Source organism: Lycium ferocissimum, chromosome 5 (assembly GCF_029784015.1).
Source record: "Lycium ferocissimum isolate CSIRO_LF1 chromosome 5, AGI_CSIRO_Lferr_CH_V1, whole genome shotgun sequence".
NCBI lineage: Eukaryota > Viridiplantae > Streptophyta > Magnoliopsida > Solanales > Solanaceae > Lycium > Lycium ferocissimum.
In genome coordinates, this window is record NC_081346.1 from 11,658,678 (window position 1) to 11,676,634 (window position 17,957).

Genomic DNA, 17,957 nt, shown 5'->3' on the forward strand with positions numbered 1-17,957 from the left:
AAGAGATGAGATTGTGTTTTTACGAAAATTCTTGTGTAAGCAGAGAAAAGAAAAAGAGAGAGATAGAGAAGGGGGTTTAGTGGGTGAAAAAGAAGGCGAGGAATTGAAGGAGTTCTCTTGAAGTGCGGAAAATGGCGGTATGCAAATGGATGTGCACGAGACAGAGAGAGAGAGAGGGGACAAGGGAAACTGGAGGAGGAGGGCGTTGGAATATTAATACAGAACTGCGTGGCGGAAACAGAAAATTCGAGGAATGCCCCCACCTAATCACCCGCCAAAAGGGTAAGCACATAAAGTCTGTCAACGATGTGAACTTTTGTCAAGTTGACTCCTAACAACCATGTGAACTTTTTATAGTACTAGCAAATTGAGAAAGGCGTTTGGTTGCTAGTCAAAATATCTATACATTTATTAATTTTAATTCTTTAACTATTCAAAAACTTATCAAATTTAATCTTCGACAAACATTACAAATCCATAAACCTAGATTAATGTTAAACCATTCTTCAAACTCGTCTCTCTCTCTCCCCACTTCTTTTTCCTCGAGTTTCTCTTGTTAAAAAAAAAAAAAATAAGATTCGCAAGACTTGTCACTCTCGAGTCTGGAAATTCAAAAAGACAAACTCAACACACAATTCGCAACCATTCTTCTCAAACACTACTAAAAAGCTGGGCAAACCGACTGGACTACGGTTATTTTTCATATTATTTTCTAAAATAAATCGATGGAGTCTGTTGTTTTTAAAAAAAAAAAAAATTATAAAAAAACCGACGGACTTTTTTTTTTTTTTTTTTTTTTTTTTTTTTACAAAATCGATGGACTAAGTTTAACCGACGTAGTCCGTCTTGCTACGGCGAGAGAGAACTTGAGGAAAAAAGTTGAGGTTAAAGAAATGAACTTGAGGGAAAAGAAGCGGGGAGAGAGAGAGAGAGAGAGAGAGAGTTGAGGAATGGTTTAACATTAATCTCACTAGGTTTATGGATTTGTACGCTGTTTGTATAAAAAATAGACGGAGACTAAATTTGATAAGTTTTGAATAGTTAAAGACTAAAACCGATAAACAGATATGGTTAAGGGATCATTTTAGACCTACTCCATAGATAAGGGACTATTTATGGCCTTTTCTCCTAGCAAATTATTAGTATATGATCATTTGATTTTATTTTTTGATCAGGAGCAAGTTTGTATGATCATTTCTAAAAGTAATAATTACTCCTTCATTTTTTTATTTTTTTATCTCCCTACCCTTATTAGAGCCCGAGTATATAATTAAGGGAGGAGTAGCCACATCCGCTGCACCACATCTTTTGGTGTTAATCACTCCTTCATTTTAATTTAAGCATCTTAGTTAATATTTGACGAGTTAAAAATGTCTTTTTTTATCGTGATTTTTTAAAATATTTTTGAATTGTTAACTATTACGACTATGAGATTTTTCATATAATTTCTAAATATGTAACTTGTGTCAAAATATTGAAGATCTTATGTTTAAATTCATAAAGACATTAGTTAATTTGATGCTCATACTATAATTATGGAAACAGTGAGTATCTGTTGTATATATCGTCAAATCTGCGTTTTGTATATGTATGTTATATTGAACCCCTTTGAGATTATTAAGAGGCTTAGGTTAGCGGTCTAGGGAGGTCAGTATTTTGTGAAAGTCGCGGGTTCAAACCTGTGCCAGCTCAATTAATTTCTGCCAATGCCCTTTTCCCCCTTTATTTGCTTTCTCTTTTATTTTAGACTAGTATATTTGTCCGCGCTTTGCGCGGTCATAAAAATCTTATTAAATTTATAATTTTTTTAACACTTAACTATTAAAAGTAATCACAATATATTTTATGAAATCTAACATATTCTGTTGATTTTCATAAGATAAACTAAACATATAAGTTTATAAATTCTAAACTAAACATATAAGTTTATATATTCAGTCCTTATGTATATTTCAAAACTTAACGAAAACTAAATTACAATTAAGTTAATACAAATAAAAATATCACCAACATTCTTAGAGAAAATAAAAAAATAAATACAGCAATACAACAATAAAAAAGTCCCGATATATATATGTTTTTGTATCGCATATACAATATCTATAGGGTTGAACCTTATGTTAAAATAAAAAAATATTACGAAATTAAACACACACACTGAGAAAAACAATAGCCCCTTCTCCTCCATAACAGCCTATCATAAACTCCAACTTGACTAGAACATTTTTAAGAATAACTATCGCTATATAAGAGAATTCTCTCATCAATTTAACATTATGATACTACCCAATCTTTAATTTCTTCTCCCCGTTCTTCTCGACTTGTCATTTAAAGTTTCATTATCTTGAAAGCTTCCCCGCTCCTCTAAAACACAAGGGTAACTGGTGTGTATATATATGTGTGTGTGTGTGTGTGTGTATGTAATTCTTTTGTATCACATATACAATATCAATAGGGTTGAACCTTGCGTTAAAAAAAAAAAAAAGTAGAAAATTGCAAAGTGAAAGGAAAAAAAAACGCAATTTTTTTAAGAAAACTCGATGGAGCAGGGCAAAAATAGGAAGAAATGTTAAGCAAGGTATGACAAGCGAGTTAAAATTAGCAAGTTAAGGCCAGTCTAGCCCTCTCGTTTGTCATCCTTTAATTTCCGCGTGTTTACCTCGAACCCCCTTGATGAAAATCCTGTCTCCGTCACTGGTATAAGGTAGTAATATTTTTACTTTGTACTGTATTCTAACTTTTTAAGGAAATTTACCTTGATTGGTTGATGATTGATTGCCTGGATGGTCACTCAACTTTGAGTTAGAAGCTTGGATAGTTACTCAACTTTGGTTTGTCTTCAAAAAGTCACTCAACTTTGAGTTAGAAGTTTGGATGGTCACTCAACTTTGGGTAATTGGCCAACATAGTCCCCCAAAGTTGAGTGACTATTCAAGCTTCTAACTCAAAATTGAGTGACTATTGAAAAACAAATCAAAATTGAGTGACTATAGTGTCAATTACTTGATCATACAAGCTTCTAACTCAAAGTTCAGTGACTTTTGGAAAACAGATCAAAATTGAATGACTATGATGGTCAATTACCCAAAATTGAGTAACCATTTAGACTTCTAACCAGCTGCTTTCCTTTCTTCGTCTCGTTCTGATTTATTTTTTGAATCTTCTTATTTCCGTTTTCCTTTATTATTGCCTTGATTTGTATACTGATTCTATAATCATCTTCAATTAGCTTCCTTCCTTGTTGGGTCGACTTTCCTTATATAGCTGCTTCCTCCCTTACGGTTCTTTATGCTTGCAATTCCACTTTATTGTTTAGTTTTAGTTCCTGCGAAAATAATACTTCGTCAATTTTGTCATTACTAATATTAACACTAACACAATATTTATACAAGTATCAGTCAATCAAATTTCTACCAATTGAATACTTTTTTTGTTTTGTGGTTGCAAGTTGAAGTTACTTTATTTATAATTCTTAATCCCGATATAGATGAAAACAATTTTAAATCAGCATGTGTTGAAAAGATTATTTGTTTTATACTAAAAATTCTAGTTTAGTATAGATCTTGTTATTTAATTATATTTATTGATTTAGTTTAGTTCTATAATTCTATTGCATTGTCTTTTATTTGCAAATAACAACGACTCCTTCGGAGTGCATAAACAGAAAAAAAAAAAAATCTATATTTTGATTTTCTGAGAGTTGATAAATTATTAAATTGGTTAAATAAACTTTGTATTGAAGTTTAACAAATGTTAAATTTGTTGAAGTAGATTTTGTGAATTGAAATAGTTTAAAAACTCAAATAGGAAAAAATTGTACCCTTTTTTTTTTTTTCAAAATAAAAATGCATAACTTTGTTAAACATAAAAAGCACACTTTAAAATGATTTCATTTTGAGATCATGTTATGAATAAAAAAGAATAAATAGAAAACAGTGACCAAATCCTGGTATTGAACTTGTGATCGTCTTTAATTGAACCCGCTCGTGCAAAATTCCGGAACTGCCATGAAGTGTTAGCTATCACAATTATTAAATACAAGGAATTTCAGTTATTTTATACTTTAATGTGAAGAAAATAGAGAAAATAATGTATTCCACCAATGAAGGATATGGGCAAATCGAGCAAATCTGTTGGTACGGAGAAAGAACAAGCTTTGACTCTCAAATTCTGAAACTGAAAATAAACACACACCACATATTTTAAAGTTTGCTTTTTTGCTGTAAGTGGTACCCAATTTTCAAAGTTTAAGAATGAATGGTCACGTATTTTTAAATTTTTAAATAAAACTATTATTGGTATGACGAGAACATTTTTCTCAAAGATGTTTACTAGAAATATTTCTTGCCATTCAAGTGGAATTTTGGATTAATTTTTTCAAGAATAAGAACTGATAATAATGTTTAAGTGTTAGTTGAAGCAGTACTATGAAGTTAACCTGTTAAGATATATAGTTGCATAGGCAAATTCATAAGTTGAATTTTATCAATTCTGAAATTTCTAAACTCACATATCATTTGATTTTTTGGGTTCGTAGATTATTCATACTTATCTACTGTCTTTTTAACACATATATACATGGTGTAAGATGAAGTTATTAGATTCAGTCGAACTTGCTCATTATAATATAGATTTTCCCCATGAATAATTTTGGAAAAATATAACTTTCGTCCAACAATAAAGGATTACATTTGTTCTTCATTTGGTGGAAAGTATTTTCGTTGAAACTCTTTTGACACTAAACACCAAAATATGAAAGTTTTCTCAGAATATTTTTTGTCATACCAAATAGATAGCATCTTGTTTCATCTAAATGGATCGGATTCCAAATTAGAAAGGAAAAAAGACAGAAAAAGGGAAATTATTCTAACTAATCGGGACCTCTTGCTTTGGAGGTAATAGTAGAAGAATATAAGAAGCGGGGAAAAGGTGAGTGTGTGATGGGCTCAAGTCAAGAAAAAATTAGATTATTAGAAGGCGGCTGTTTTTTTGGGTTTGACTGAAGATGCATTTAGTAGGGTTTTAAAGTAAAGTTCTTGATGAATGTCTCATCAACTCCATACATCTCCCTTTGTGTTACTTCTTTGATTGAGTCCAAAGTTTAATACAACCAAAAAAAAAAAACTTTGAAATTTATTATTTAAGAAAAGGCTCAGCTGTTTATGTGATTATTAATCATTACATTAAAGATAAAATGTGAATACAAAGATTAAGTTATGTTTAAATATAAAAGTGAGATATTATTTTTGATATATATCAAAAAGAAAAGTATATCGGTGAAAGAAGAATGAAAATTTAGGAAAAAAGTTGGAAGAATATTAAAGTCTACTTTTCCACCTTTCGTATTGATTGGGCACGACTTTTCTTCTTTAACTCGTGACAAAAAGCAAAAAAGAACATGGACATCATGAGATAGAGTCTATATTCAATGCCAATTGCATAATAAGTGACCCCAATTGAGCCGAAAGGTTGGAGGAGGTGGTGAACTGAGGCAGCTCGTTACAAGCATATTTATGATGTTAATATCTAACGAAGTGATCGTCACTCGTTCTAATAAAATGACGTCTAAATTTGGAAGGCACATCTATAGACGTAGGATCTCAAATTTAGGCCATGAAAGTATAACTCATCCAGATTTGTTTTATATATCGTCATAATAAGTAGCCTAAATTAGATTATCGTTCATTGTCTAGCCCAAATTGACTTACTATTTGCTTTTTACCCAAGCAAATTTTGAGCAAAGTATTGTCCCAACCCATTTATTAATTCAACCGTTTTTAACCTATCTAAATATAGCTTAAGTCCTATTTGACATCCTTTACAGTGTACCATGTGCCCTAGAAGCTTCAAAATATTCAGCCACTCCATCTGGGCCCTGTGGAAATGTATAAGCGTGTCCAATCCAATTGCGATTTTGATAATTTTTTCTTCTTGTTCTTGTGTTCCATTATTTCATTGAACCCATCCCTATTCCAAGAGAATAATGAGTAGTTTTCGATAACTATGGTTTATGCAGTTTAAACTTATGATGTCTACGGAATGCAAATAGGAGTATTTTAATAAATTCAAAATTGGTTCAAGAAACCGCTATGTACCGAAAAAGAAAAGAACAAAAATTAAAGAAAGATGATTGATTCCACTGGGACGGTAAACCGTCTACACGATGGTGACACTATCCGGTTAATACTTAACCACATTTGGTGTTTATATCAAATCATAGCAGCTTATCATGATTAAGTGATTTAATAAAGTACAGATGTATATCAATAAAATAATGGTTAGGTGATAGAAATTTGAATACAAACACATGGTATACACCTAGTGATTTAGTGTAAATATCGAGTGCAAAGTAAATTTTTACCAACATTGCCCCCTGCCTCACAGTACGATTATTGGCCTTCATTCACGGTAAAAAAAAAATAGTCATGCGTCCACACTTCGTACATGAACATAACTTTGGACATGTTACAATGTCCGTTGTCGATAGTATAATAAGTGTCCCCAATGGAGCTGAGGGGTTAGAACAAAATAGGCCGGGACACGTTGGGACAAACACGTCTCACCTTATTAGAACTGTCTAAAGTAGTTTTCTTTGGCTTGTGTCTTCAAACTTTTGAAATGGACCTCTATGGATCATGGCTGTACGTACTACTTTGACCCTGCACCAACTGGCTAAATTTGTTTCAGCCACCCGAGTGGACACTAACGAAATTCTTAGGGAATATACATATACAATCCCGCTGTTGAAAAAATAAAAACAATAATACACTCCCGACTAAGAGGCGATGGTCAAGTGTTCTCCGAGAGTGGCTAGAGGGTGAACGTTTGAAAATAATTACTCCCTCCATTCACTTTTATTGTTCACTATACTAAAAATAAATTTTCATTTTTACTTATCCACTTTAGCATATAAAGAGAAGAAAAACTTTTTTTTTCTTGTTTTATCCTTAATATTAATTATTCATCTTCAAATCATTTTCCAAGTCTATTGAAATTATACACCAATTAATATGGTATTATGGTAAAATATATACTTTATTTATTAATTTTAAGGAGCGTACAAAGTAAAAAATGGACAGGTAAAAGTCAACAGAGGGAGCGGATGATTCCCAACACATCATTGGTCGAAAGACTTTACAATGGTGAGAGGACAGAGCAAACAAACAACACTACTAGTGGGTGAATGGAGTCCGGAACCAAAATGCCCCCAAAAAAATCATTTTGAATCAAAATACCCCAACAAAAAAAATGTTACAAAAGTACCTTTAGCGCAGTAAAATACTAAGCTAAAGCACTTAACAACTTGCTTCCGTTAAGTGCTTTAGCGAGTATTTCTTTGCGCTATAGTACTTAATCAGAATTCCGTTGAAATCTTTAGCGCAAGAAATATTATTTATAGACATTTCTAAATATCTATAGCAAAGAAAATACTTTATGGCGCTATAGGAGTCCACTTTAAACCCATCGGGTTCCACCACTGGTCCCTCCAGTGGTTAAAAAAAAATTGAAAACGCTATTGAAGGCAAAACCGAGGTGGTCCCCACATCCAAAAAAGATATTTTCTATTAAATTTCATCCGGAAAGTTTAGATTCTCAGATATTCGATTTCTAGGAGAAGATTCTAAGTCAATTTTGGGAAAAAGCGGATACAACTCGATTAAAATAACTTCTAAAAATCTTCGATTAAGGTTTTCTACTATGAACTTTTGTTATTATTTTGTTATATACATTACATTGTAAGCATGCTTAACATTTAATCCTTGCTATTTTCCCAAAAAAAAAAAAAAAAATTGGTTCTTGTTCGGACTGGGCAGTGGCTTTTGCCAGTGTTCCGATTTTTTTTTGTTTAATTCATTATTTGTTAAATGTTTATGAATTGTTAATTTGTTATATGTTTATGAGTTGTTAATTTGTTAATTATTTATGAATTGTTAATGAATCATTATTTTGTTAATTGATTATTTGTTAAATATTGATTATGAATTTATTAGTTGTTAAATATTGTTTATGAATTGAAAGAAGTTGATTGGTAATGAATTATTATATTGTTAACACTTTGTTTGGATGATTGTTATGTATTGTTTTGACGTTTATCGTATTGTGTTGTATTGTATAGGACCAAATCAGTGGTTACATAAAATATGACCTTTCGTTGTTACATAAAAATAAAATTAAAGTAACAATCAAAGCAAACATTATATTTAAACTAACAACATAATATAATACAATAGGTAACAACCAGTTGTAAATGATTATGAATTGTTAATCTATATAATTTTAAAAGCGTGAATATATATGTTAAATAAAAAAAGATTATCTTAAAAAGAATAGTTAAAGTTCTTCTTTTCATAAATACATAAGCTAACAAAAAAATGTAAAGTTTGTAGGAAAATATGTAGTCGATGAATATACTCTTTTAGTTTAATTTTATCGTAGTTGTGTTGGCTATTTGGTCAACTAAAAATATATCACATATTCAAAATAGAGTTCTAAACAAATATTACTCATCTTAATTTCGATTCTCAAACTAATTAACTTAACAAATCTTTGCCATCACATAATTCAAAAGTAATTAACTTAAAAGTCTTTGCAATCATATGTGTCCTTACTATCACATATTAAATTGGATTCGTATATCCCATGTTAATTATTCACAAGATATAATATTACATAATTCATATATTCCCTACAAATTATTAATTAGCTAATATAATTTATCTTTCATTTCAAGAATAATGACTAATTTAGTTTGTAAAGACTGGACTCTTTCATGGATCCGAATGTTCCCCCGGAGCCCAATGCTCACCCGGGGCCCGATGATCACCCGGGGCTCGCTGTTCACCAGGGACCCGCTGATAGATCAGTATTGTCTTTGCAAGACAATCATAGGTCAGACTTATTACGGGCGTGCGCATAGGGATATCTGCGGAGCTCCGTCCCCGTAGGCCGCAGAGAGCTTGACTCTTTTTACGCGAGCACCCCCGCCCTCGTGTCTTGGAGATATTGTTTCGGGGCGGCATCTACACCGTTGTGTGTCCGTTGGTCAAGTACGACATGATTGGGCGCTCATCACGGCCATGGTTGAGCGGTAGAGGCTGTGAGACACATACCTTCCATCTTCGCACCTATTGAGGCCACGATTACACTTCGGGATGTGGAGGTCCTCTTTGGATTGCAGGTAGATGGAGAGCCACTATACACTCGATACGAGCTTCCTCCTGGTCAGACGTGGGCGAAGTCGAGTTGACTAGGCTCACCCACTTCGTACCTGATGCCCAGGGCCAGATTTCAGGATAGAATCGGGTTCAGATTAGTGCACTCTACACTTATTTGGAGGGTCTGGATCCGGTTGAGGACGGCACCCCGCAGGACGATGTTGATTGTCATATGCCCATTTGTACCTGCTTATTATATTCGGAGGCATCTTGTTCCCGAACTCATCGGGTACCTTTGTCAGCTTACGTTATTTGGTTTTCTTGGAGCATCTGGACCGCCTGGGAGACTACAGCTGGGGCGGTGATGTTTTAGAGTATCTTTACAGATGCTTGTCTTAGGCGTCTTGGTGTTGTCGAGGAGATGTGTGTGGATTTTTTGCTCTTCTCCGTAATATTTTAAGTGTGCCTTCCTTAATGTAGACAAACCTCTTGAAATGACGACTTAAAAATCGTATTTTCTAATATCGCTTACGATTATGGGCGTGGGAGAGGATCTTGCCTTTCGGCCCGTACCTAAGATCACCTTTTCGAGATCACATGCCTTATGCGAGGAGGTGGACGGCGGGTTTTGACCGAGTAATGTGGATATGCACCACGCATTCTTCCATTCCGGACCGGCTTGATCATGACGCGGACGATGCGGTAAAACTATTTAAATTTACATTAATAATTTAATTAAATGTCTTTTCGATTTGGTAATCAACGATTTGTATTTATATGTTATGCGGCTATTTATATGGGCCGTGCGTTGCTATATTAGATGGTTTGCGGCCCTTACGCAGGGGCGGGTCGGGGGGGTTTGGAGGTCGCGGTGTCCATTGATACACCTGGACATCGTAGAGGAGCACATGTCCGAGCGTGTCTTACTACCATTTGGGCATACACAGAGTATACCCCCTGATGTCCGTCATGAGTTCCGACACTACTAGCGGGACGATCGGGCTGCCATTGATGATGATTTTTTGGCTTTCATGGATGTCCAGCTCCACCATTGGGAGAACAGGTTAGGCACTTTAGCGGTGGTCGGTCATTTGACTCCCATTGAGCATTACATGCGCTGGTATCATCAGATCACACGCCGATTGATCGGCAACCCAGCTTTGTGTCCCCTTAGGGATGTAGGATACTCAGCACTCGCCCGTGGGCAAACGAGGCATTGGTAAGTTTATCGTATTTAGATTTATTTAATTGCATTAATTGTTACGTTTTAAAAAATAACTTTTTTTTTCTTTTTCTGTTGAACACAAATGCAGCTGGTAGCCATACAGCGTTTACGCATCTTGGGGGTAGAGCATATGCCTTACCCTGAGCTTGCAGGGCTTGCGGCGGAGATGGTACGGATATTGGAGGATGGTATCCGAGCGAGGGCGAGATTAGGGCGGGGAGAGCCTCGTTCGGGAGGTTGAGTATCGGGGAAGCGCTAGGGTGGAGGACCGGTGCTCCCGGATGGCGGAGGCCGTGCCGCGCAGGACGCCGTGGCTTTGCCGGAGGACGCCGTGCGCGTAAAGGGCCGCGATGCCGGCCGGAGGACACGGTGGTCGAAGGACACCATACGGTAGATGAGACGGATGAGGCCGATCCCATTCCGAGAGGGCGTTCGCGGTCCTGGTCCATCGCGGCCGTTTGCGGGTGGCGACTTGACTGGGACTCACCTACGTTTACGCCGTCGCTCTTACTTGCTGAGATACCCGAATCATCATCACAGCCGAGCCAGAATGCATACATGGAGGAGCGTAATAACATTGATTGGGCGGCATTACGCGCTTCATTAGCTGATGAACGGCCTGTGAGGAATTTAGAGGGAGACAGGATTCTTGACTTCGATGAGTTTTTAATCCTGATTATTATTTAAAATACTTATTTGTTCATTTAAATTATTTATTTTAAATATATATATGTTACTTATTATTTAGTAATATTTATTTTAAATACTGCGCTAAAGCACGTGCCCTCGACATCCAATATTCTATTTTTCCTATTTTTGTTTCTCTTCAAGTTGTGTACCGTGATCGTTTTTCCTCATTTCTTTGATCGTTACACAAAAGAAGAGATACGAAGTAAACCAAATATGGATTCCGAGATAAACAATCTAGATCTCCCACGCTCATTTCTTCCTTTTGTCTTTGTTTTTATTCAGATTTTTTGAGTTATTTATTGTTTACGTGTAAAAATATTATTTGACGAAATCACACCATCAGGATAAAATTTACTCAATACACTGCAAGAGAAAGTCTAGAACGCGAAAGTCTAGAACGCTTGCAGACATATCAGGGTATAGCCGTCTTTACAACTGACTAATGACATCAATAACCATAGACGGATAGAGAGACCTAGATTCTCTTTTAGTTCTCCAAAAACATCTCATACATTCCGGCTACACGCACCTTGGCCATACTTCATATTCAGTCATCCTATTTTCTTAAATATGTGGGGCAAAAAAATCTAGAAACACAATATTAACCAATTATATAATAGACATTTACCAACACACACAAGTATGGGTTCTGCTGGATAAAATTCTAGCGAGTTAAGCAATGGGTAAATCTCATTTCATATTAATTCAAGTAAAAAGAAACTCGATACTAGTTGCAATTTGCCAGTAATCGAGGGTTAGACATCATCTTATACACACTGGCAGGGCACCATCCCCACCACCATAACCTAGTATTACAAGAACGCCCCGCAAGAAACCAGCATTTTGGATCTATTTACACCGGCTTGAGTCAAATTCAAGAAAACTGGAATGAGCCAAGAGAAAGATGGCTCCACTTCGAGTCCCCGCCACACCAAATAGCATTCAAGGCTGGAGGGCACCGTCATGCAAGGGCATATGTGCATATGAGTAAAGGCAAAACTCGTTCTACCTCCGAAGATGATCACGGGTGAAGAATGGGTGCCGCAGGGCTTCCCGAGCAGTCATTCTTTCTGAAGGATCATATCTAAGAAGTCCTTGCAATAGATTAATAAAATCCCCAGCAGAATGATCCACATGCTGCATGATTATGTTCTGCAATACGGAAGACAATTACTCATAAACAACCGTGCAAGTTCATTCAACCAAATAGTAGTAGAATAGAAAAGGATTAGCAATAATACCTGAAGGCGAGCCAACTTCAACACAGCTTTGATACTGTCACGAGATGTTGCCCCTTCAGGCCAGTCCAACCGTCCTCTTCTAACATACTTCTCCGCTTGACGGCTGTGATTAAACCAGGAAGTAATTCATAAATCTACTGTAAAGAAGAGAAATCCCTCCTGTTGAATCAGTATGATTATATTGTTGAGAGATCAAATCTATGACTTACTCGACTCTTTTCAGCATGTGCTGAGGCAGGGGGCCCAGAACCCTCTCCATCATAGCAAGGTGTTCTAAATTCTCGTGTGTTTGAAACAATGCTTCACCCTGAATGAAGTTACAAAATTCATTAACTGCAACCAATCAAATGGAAGGAAACCATAGTCCAGCCAGATCGAAGAAAGCATACCGAGCAAAGCTCCACAAGGATACACCCAACACTCCATATATCACATGGGTAGGTCCATCCAAGACCTGAAATAGATAAGGTGAATTTGATCAGTCATGGAAGCAGGATAATAGTGAAACCTAGATGTGTTTTTTTCGGAAAATCGTAATTTGGTGAAACCTAGATGTTTTAACCACTCCTTACCTAGAATTACTTCAGGTGCACGGTAATGACGAGTTGACACAACATATGTCTGATTTTGACGGTCGTATGTTGTGCTACCAAAATCAATTACCTTTATAGCACTTGATTTTGGAATTCTTTTATAGTAAGAGCCGTCTTTTGGTGACCTTGAAGAAACCTGTAACAAAAAATTGACAAACATCAGCCTATGCAGTAGTATCAAGATTAAATACAAAGTAAGCTTGTGCCCCACGCATATTAAAGAAAACAGAAAAGTAACACTAATCGGTCAAACAAGCCACCTTGTAGTCAGGAACCTTCACATATTCTGGGGAGGTGAGAAGTATGTTCTCAGGCTTCAAGTCAGTATGGATCAGACGCAAATCATGCATAACTACAAGATAAGCAGAACCATAATCAATTACAAGATGGTATTATCAATCTGAAGTAGTAATAAATACAATGTATGCTCCATCCATGAGGTAAATTGTAATATTCAGCAAGAACCCTATCTGCATCTATTTAAATGCATGATTGAGGAAAAGAAAAGTGCACAAAGCTTTTTTTACACACATGCTACACAATCCAACAGTTGTCTTCCAATCTCACGGACAAGATCAATGGGAAATGAACGGTAATTGTTTTTCCGAAGGAAATCGTATAAGCTTGGTCCAAGCTTCTCAAAGACCTGTTAAAACCATTTAAGTTCATCCAAAATTTTAATCCCCATAAGATTTGTTAGGTGGGGAAATTAATCCGTCCAAATCAATCATTCATATACTTACAATACAGATATGATTACGATAGTCAAACCAGTTCCGTATTTGTACGCAACTGCAAGGAACAAACCAGTTCAACCATTTGACAAATAACAAAATCCCATGAATGAGTACACAGGTTAGGATAACAGTAGATTTAACAGGCTATTACTCACCGATTGCCACCATTGTCATGTTTACCAAGCTGTTGAAGCATTTCAACCTCAATCATTGCAGCATCACGATATTTCTTCATGCCCCGAACAATTTTAATAGCTACCATTTCTTTCCTCTCACGGTCCCAGCATTCTAGGACCTGACCGAAAGTACCTTCACCCATCTTACTTTGGATTTTATCTACAATTTAGGAAAACCAAAAGAGTATTAGGGGGGCAAAAAGCTGTAAAGGGGGCAATCCACAGTCTACATGCCATTATAAAATGGGTTCTCATTTACTAATTTTTTTTTGGAAACCATTTTTGTTTTTGTATCAAAATGACCCCAAAAAGATGAGCAACGATCTAATCAAAGGAACTAATTAAGAAAATAAAAGCTGATAAAATGAAAAACATTAACTATAATACTATTAATGCAGGATTTTAGGAAAAGGAGAATATAGGCCAAATCATTTTATATATATATATATATATATATATATTTTAGAGTGCATAAACCATTATACACGTAGCAAAAATAATCAGATGGTCAGTATAACCAGGGCACCAAAAAATAAGTAAACTTTTTGGTGATGGTAAAGATGATTACAGCGTGATGTTATATTTTCTCCCAGCTCAAACACAAAATGCCCATCCTTGTCATCTTCTCTCCAAGGGGGAGAACCATTTTGAGCAACTCCCTTATTAATAAAGGGAGCTCTAGTAAGGTCTGTGAGTTGCCTTGAAGATGCATAGCTTGTCACATTCCCAACATCTTGTCCACAAAACAATCCTAGCTGAGCCTACACACAGGCATTCCATTCATCGTATCTTAATACAAAACTAACTTTATTATTACCTCTTGGTACCTTGAAAGTTGGAAATAGAATTCACAAAAAATAACATAAAAGTAGCATGTTAATATTTAAGGACTCAAGAAAACAATCAACCATAACCAAATTCTCATTAATCAATTGTTGGAGCACAAAGTGCCTCAGAAGACTTAGATCAAGCTATATAATTATATACCTCTCCAACTTCAAGAAAGAGATCCCTAGAAATCATTATGAAAATCATTTTAAGTAATAACTCTTCTGGAAAAAAAACTTTCAAGTGTTAATTTCTTCAGTAGTCTTGGATAGAGTTATAGTAAATTGCAAAACAATTGCTGACACAAGTATTATTTATCAGACATGTGACATAGCTTGAGATGAATATTTAGAAGCACATAAAATATGGACCCCTCTTTCTTACATAGTAATCAAATTCACATGAGAGCTTTTCAAAAACATTGCTAATTAACATTATAACATCCTTGCACATAAAATTTTGGTCCCAAAAAACTACTCACATGTAATTAAAACATCATGAATAATCATAAAATCCCTAAAATAAATAATTCAAGTCAGATCTGATCATAAAACGTTTATAACAAAAAAATAGGAAAGATTCGACAAATATATAGTGATTTTTACCCTCACGTCTGAAGAAACAAAAATCAAACCCTGAAAAACAAAAACCCAACTACAAAAAACACCACATGATGATAATAACACAACAGATCTAATCAAGATACAACATACAACAATAAAAACCGAGTCTTTACCATACCTGATGCGAAAAAACAATCTATACTCGATCAGATCTAGCAAAACAAAACCGAAAAAAAAAAAAAAAAACAAATCGAATAATTTAAAGACAGATCTAATACCTTTGGCTGCTCGGGTAGTACATCCCAGCCTAGACGCGCCCTCTTTCTTGGCCGACGGTCCAGATTCGCTAACGGAAAACCTGTCACGCGCTCTGTTTCCATTACAGAAATCTTAAATAATCTAGAGAGAGAGAGAGAGAGTTTTTTAGAGAGAGAAAGCAATTGCGCAGAAAGTTGATGTGAAAGCATCAAACCTAAGGCTATCCAACCTAATATTGACCTAACAAATTGTGAAGAGTCGGTTAATATTGAATCGGAGCCGAACACGTGTCGTATATCGTGTCCCTTGCTTTTACTATTTCAATAGGCGACCTTATCTCATACCTTAGCTAATATCGGGTTGTATTCTGATTTTTTAGCTTTGATGATTATAGGGTGTGGTTAGCCTTAACCGTGGTTAAGGATTTTGACCTATTCTTGGGCTTCTTTCTAGAGAGCACAACCTTTGGCCCATCATAAATATAAGCCAAGTGACCAAGTTGTGCAGAAATGGGCTGCTGGATGTAGTAAATTCTGAGTTTGGGCTTTGGCCTTTCTTTTGTGAGAAAAAACTACTGAGTATATAAGTAGAGTCCAGAACCAAAATACCCCAAAAATAGTGGGATTGAACCAAAATACTTCAAAAAAAAACTGTGACGAAAGGACTTAATTGTAACGGTACAGTTAAGTTCTTTAACGCAGTAAAATACTGCGTTATAGGACCCAATTAAAAAAAAAAATCTATAACGCAGTAAAATACTGTGTTATAGAACCTGCAAAAAAAAGCCGAGATTCGTTAGTTAGATATTAATTCTTATGCTTTTCAATTGAGTAAGTGTGTTACTTAACTTGCGTTGTTGTTGGTGTTCAATTACATTTTAATCTATTCCATCTGCTAACTTATTTGATTAATTCTTTCAAGTTTCAATTATTACGTTTCAATCATAGGTGCCCATACTTCGGATATACTTTAATACTTCTTTAAAATGATGTTTTTGGTATGTGTTTATTATTCTTTTACCCGTGTTGAAAACTATTTCACCACAAATATTATCCACATCAGGGATTGTGTGACCGTATTTTTTTTTATTTTTTGTCATTACAAACATAGAAATATTGAAAACTTTACTGAACAATATTAAAATGATTTCTAACTGATAGTAAGATAGAGTTAAAAGATCTAACAATTTTGTGATATGTTCAAAGATAGCCTGTTACAAATAGAGTCATTCATAAAGTAAATTGGGAACAACCCGCTTTACAATGTATACATCGTTACCCGATATGAAATTTCTTTTATTAATTCAAGTAATTATTTTTTGCCGGTAGGTGATACTTTGCTTTTTCATCCAAAGAAATTGTTCAAAAATGGACAAAGCCCTTCTCTCTGCCTAAATGTCCTCTACAAGCATTGATCAACTTATTTTGATTAGAAGTTGTCATTAATACATCCATCTAATTAATATTCCACATGCATGCATGAATTTAGAAAATTAAACAGATTGTAATTATATATTTCTTTCGCACTGTATCTAGAACGTGTAATAAGTTTCATTGCCAAAAACTTATATGTATGGATTGATTCTTAATCTATGAAATAATAAGATATGAAAATCCTAAGGCAAAACAAGACAACACGGTTAATTAGTTGGCACAAAGACCTCACCTCTAAACCAAAATAATAAAGTTGAAAATAAAGAGTATAATAATGGGAAGAAATTATACCTCTCAAGAAGCTTGCAAATTTTGTTATTCTCTTTCTGAAGCAGTATCAAAGCTTAAAATTAATACTCCTTCAAATCAAAAGAAATTGTTTTTCTTTTGATATGATAAAGTAGGCAAGTAAAAATGATAACTTACTTCTAATATAGTAGAAAAGTAAAAATCAATGGAGATAGTATTAGAAAACATTGATAGTAAAAGATTAAGACAATATGCATGAACAGAAATTAAAATAGCTCAATCCCTCAACCCCAATTTAGGTCAACCATTTTTATAAATTTTGCACTTTTTGCTATGTAGTATATAAATATTATAGCTCGTTGGATGATATCTTGCTTTTTATTTTGTGATTTAACCAATGCAATGGAGGAAGAATATAATATATACAACGAAAATTCAGAACACTTTTCTTTTGGAAAGAAGCAATTCGAATAGAAAAAGAAAAAGAGATCAATTTATTCAAATCTAAAACGTGAATTAAATTCCTAGTTGAGTTGAGTTCCTAGGAGTAGTAGGACAATGTTTCTAATTAACCTATGCTGCCTAACATTAGCAGTAATAGGATAGTAGTTTTAACGCATGTGTAGTAGTATGTTCAATAACAATTAGGATTAGGGCTTATTAAAGATATAAAAGTCGTTCAATATTTAAAGGGTATTTTGGTCAACCAACATTTATATTCATATTTTTATAATAACTAGTCTCTATGTTCGTGCTTTCTCTTGCTTCAAGTAATACGAATACTTTGAGTCTAAGTACTAAATGTCTCA

General features: G+C 34.7%; 1 protein-coding gene across 3 annotated transcripts; it reads right to left on the reverse strand.

The window, feature by feature from the left end:
* Window positions 1–11,742: 11,742 nt before the first annotated feature.
* LOC132056009 (serine/threonine-protein kinase AFC2) lies at window positions 11,743–15,669 on the reverse strand. Of its 3 annotated transcripts, XM_059448053.1 has the most exons (11): window positions 15,487–15,669; window positions 14,386–14,578; window positions 13,797–13,977; window positions 13,648–13,696; window positions 13,436–13,550; window positions 13,165–13,256; window positions 12,884–13,040; window positions 12,701–12,765; window positions 12,521–12,618; window positions 12,312–12,414; window positions 11,743–12,222 (listed from the first exon to the last, which is right to left on the reverse strand). In XM_059448053.1, exons 1-11 carry the CDS (start codon window positions 15,586–15,588, stop codon window positions 12,076–12,078), a joined length of 1,302 nt encoding a protein of 433 aa, XP_059304036.1. In that variant the 5' UTR covers window positions 15,589–15,669; the 3' UTR covers window positions 11,743–12,075. The 3 variants fall into 3 exon arrangements, with proteins under 3 accessions (XP_059304036.1, XP_059304037.1, XP_059304038.1); XM_059448054.1 differs by lacking the exon at window positions 14,386–14,578; XM_059448055.1 differs by lacking the exons at window positions 13,436–13,550; window positions 13,648–13,696; window positions 14,386–14,578; window positions 15,487–15,669 and having other exon boundaries at window positions 13,797–13,959.
* Window positions 15,670–17,957: the final 2,288 nt, after the last annotated feature.

Excerpts from the sequence above, each read along its gene's own strand:
- LOC132056009 (XM_059448053.1), bottom strand. The coding sequence starts at position 15,588 with ATGGAAACAGAGCGCGTGACAGGTTTTCCGTTAGCGAATCTGGACCGT. Across the intron at positions 14,579-15,486 it reads TACTACCCGAGCAGCCAAAG|GCTCAGCTAGGATTGTTTTG; the intron begins GTATTAGATCTG and ends GCCTGTGTGTAG. Across the intron at positions 13,257-13,435 it reads ACTGTTGGATTGTGTAGCAT|TTATGCATGATTTGCGTCTG; the intron begins GTGTGTAAAAAA and ends CTTATCTTGTAG.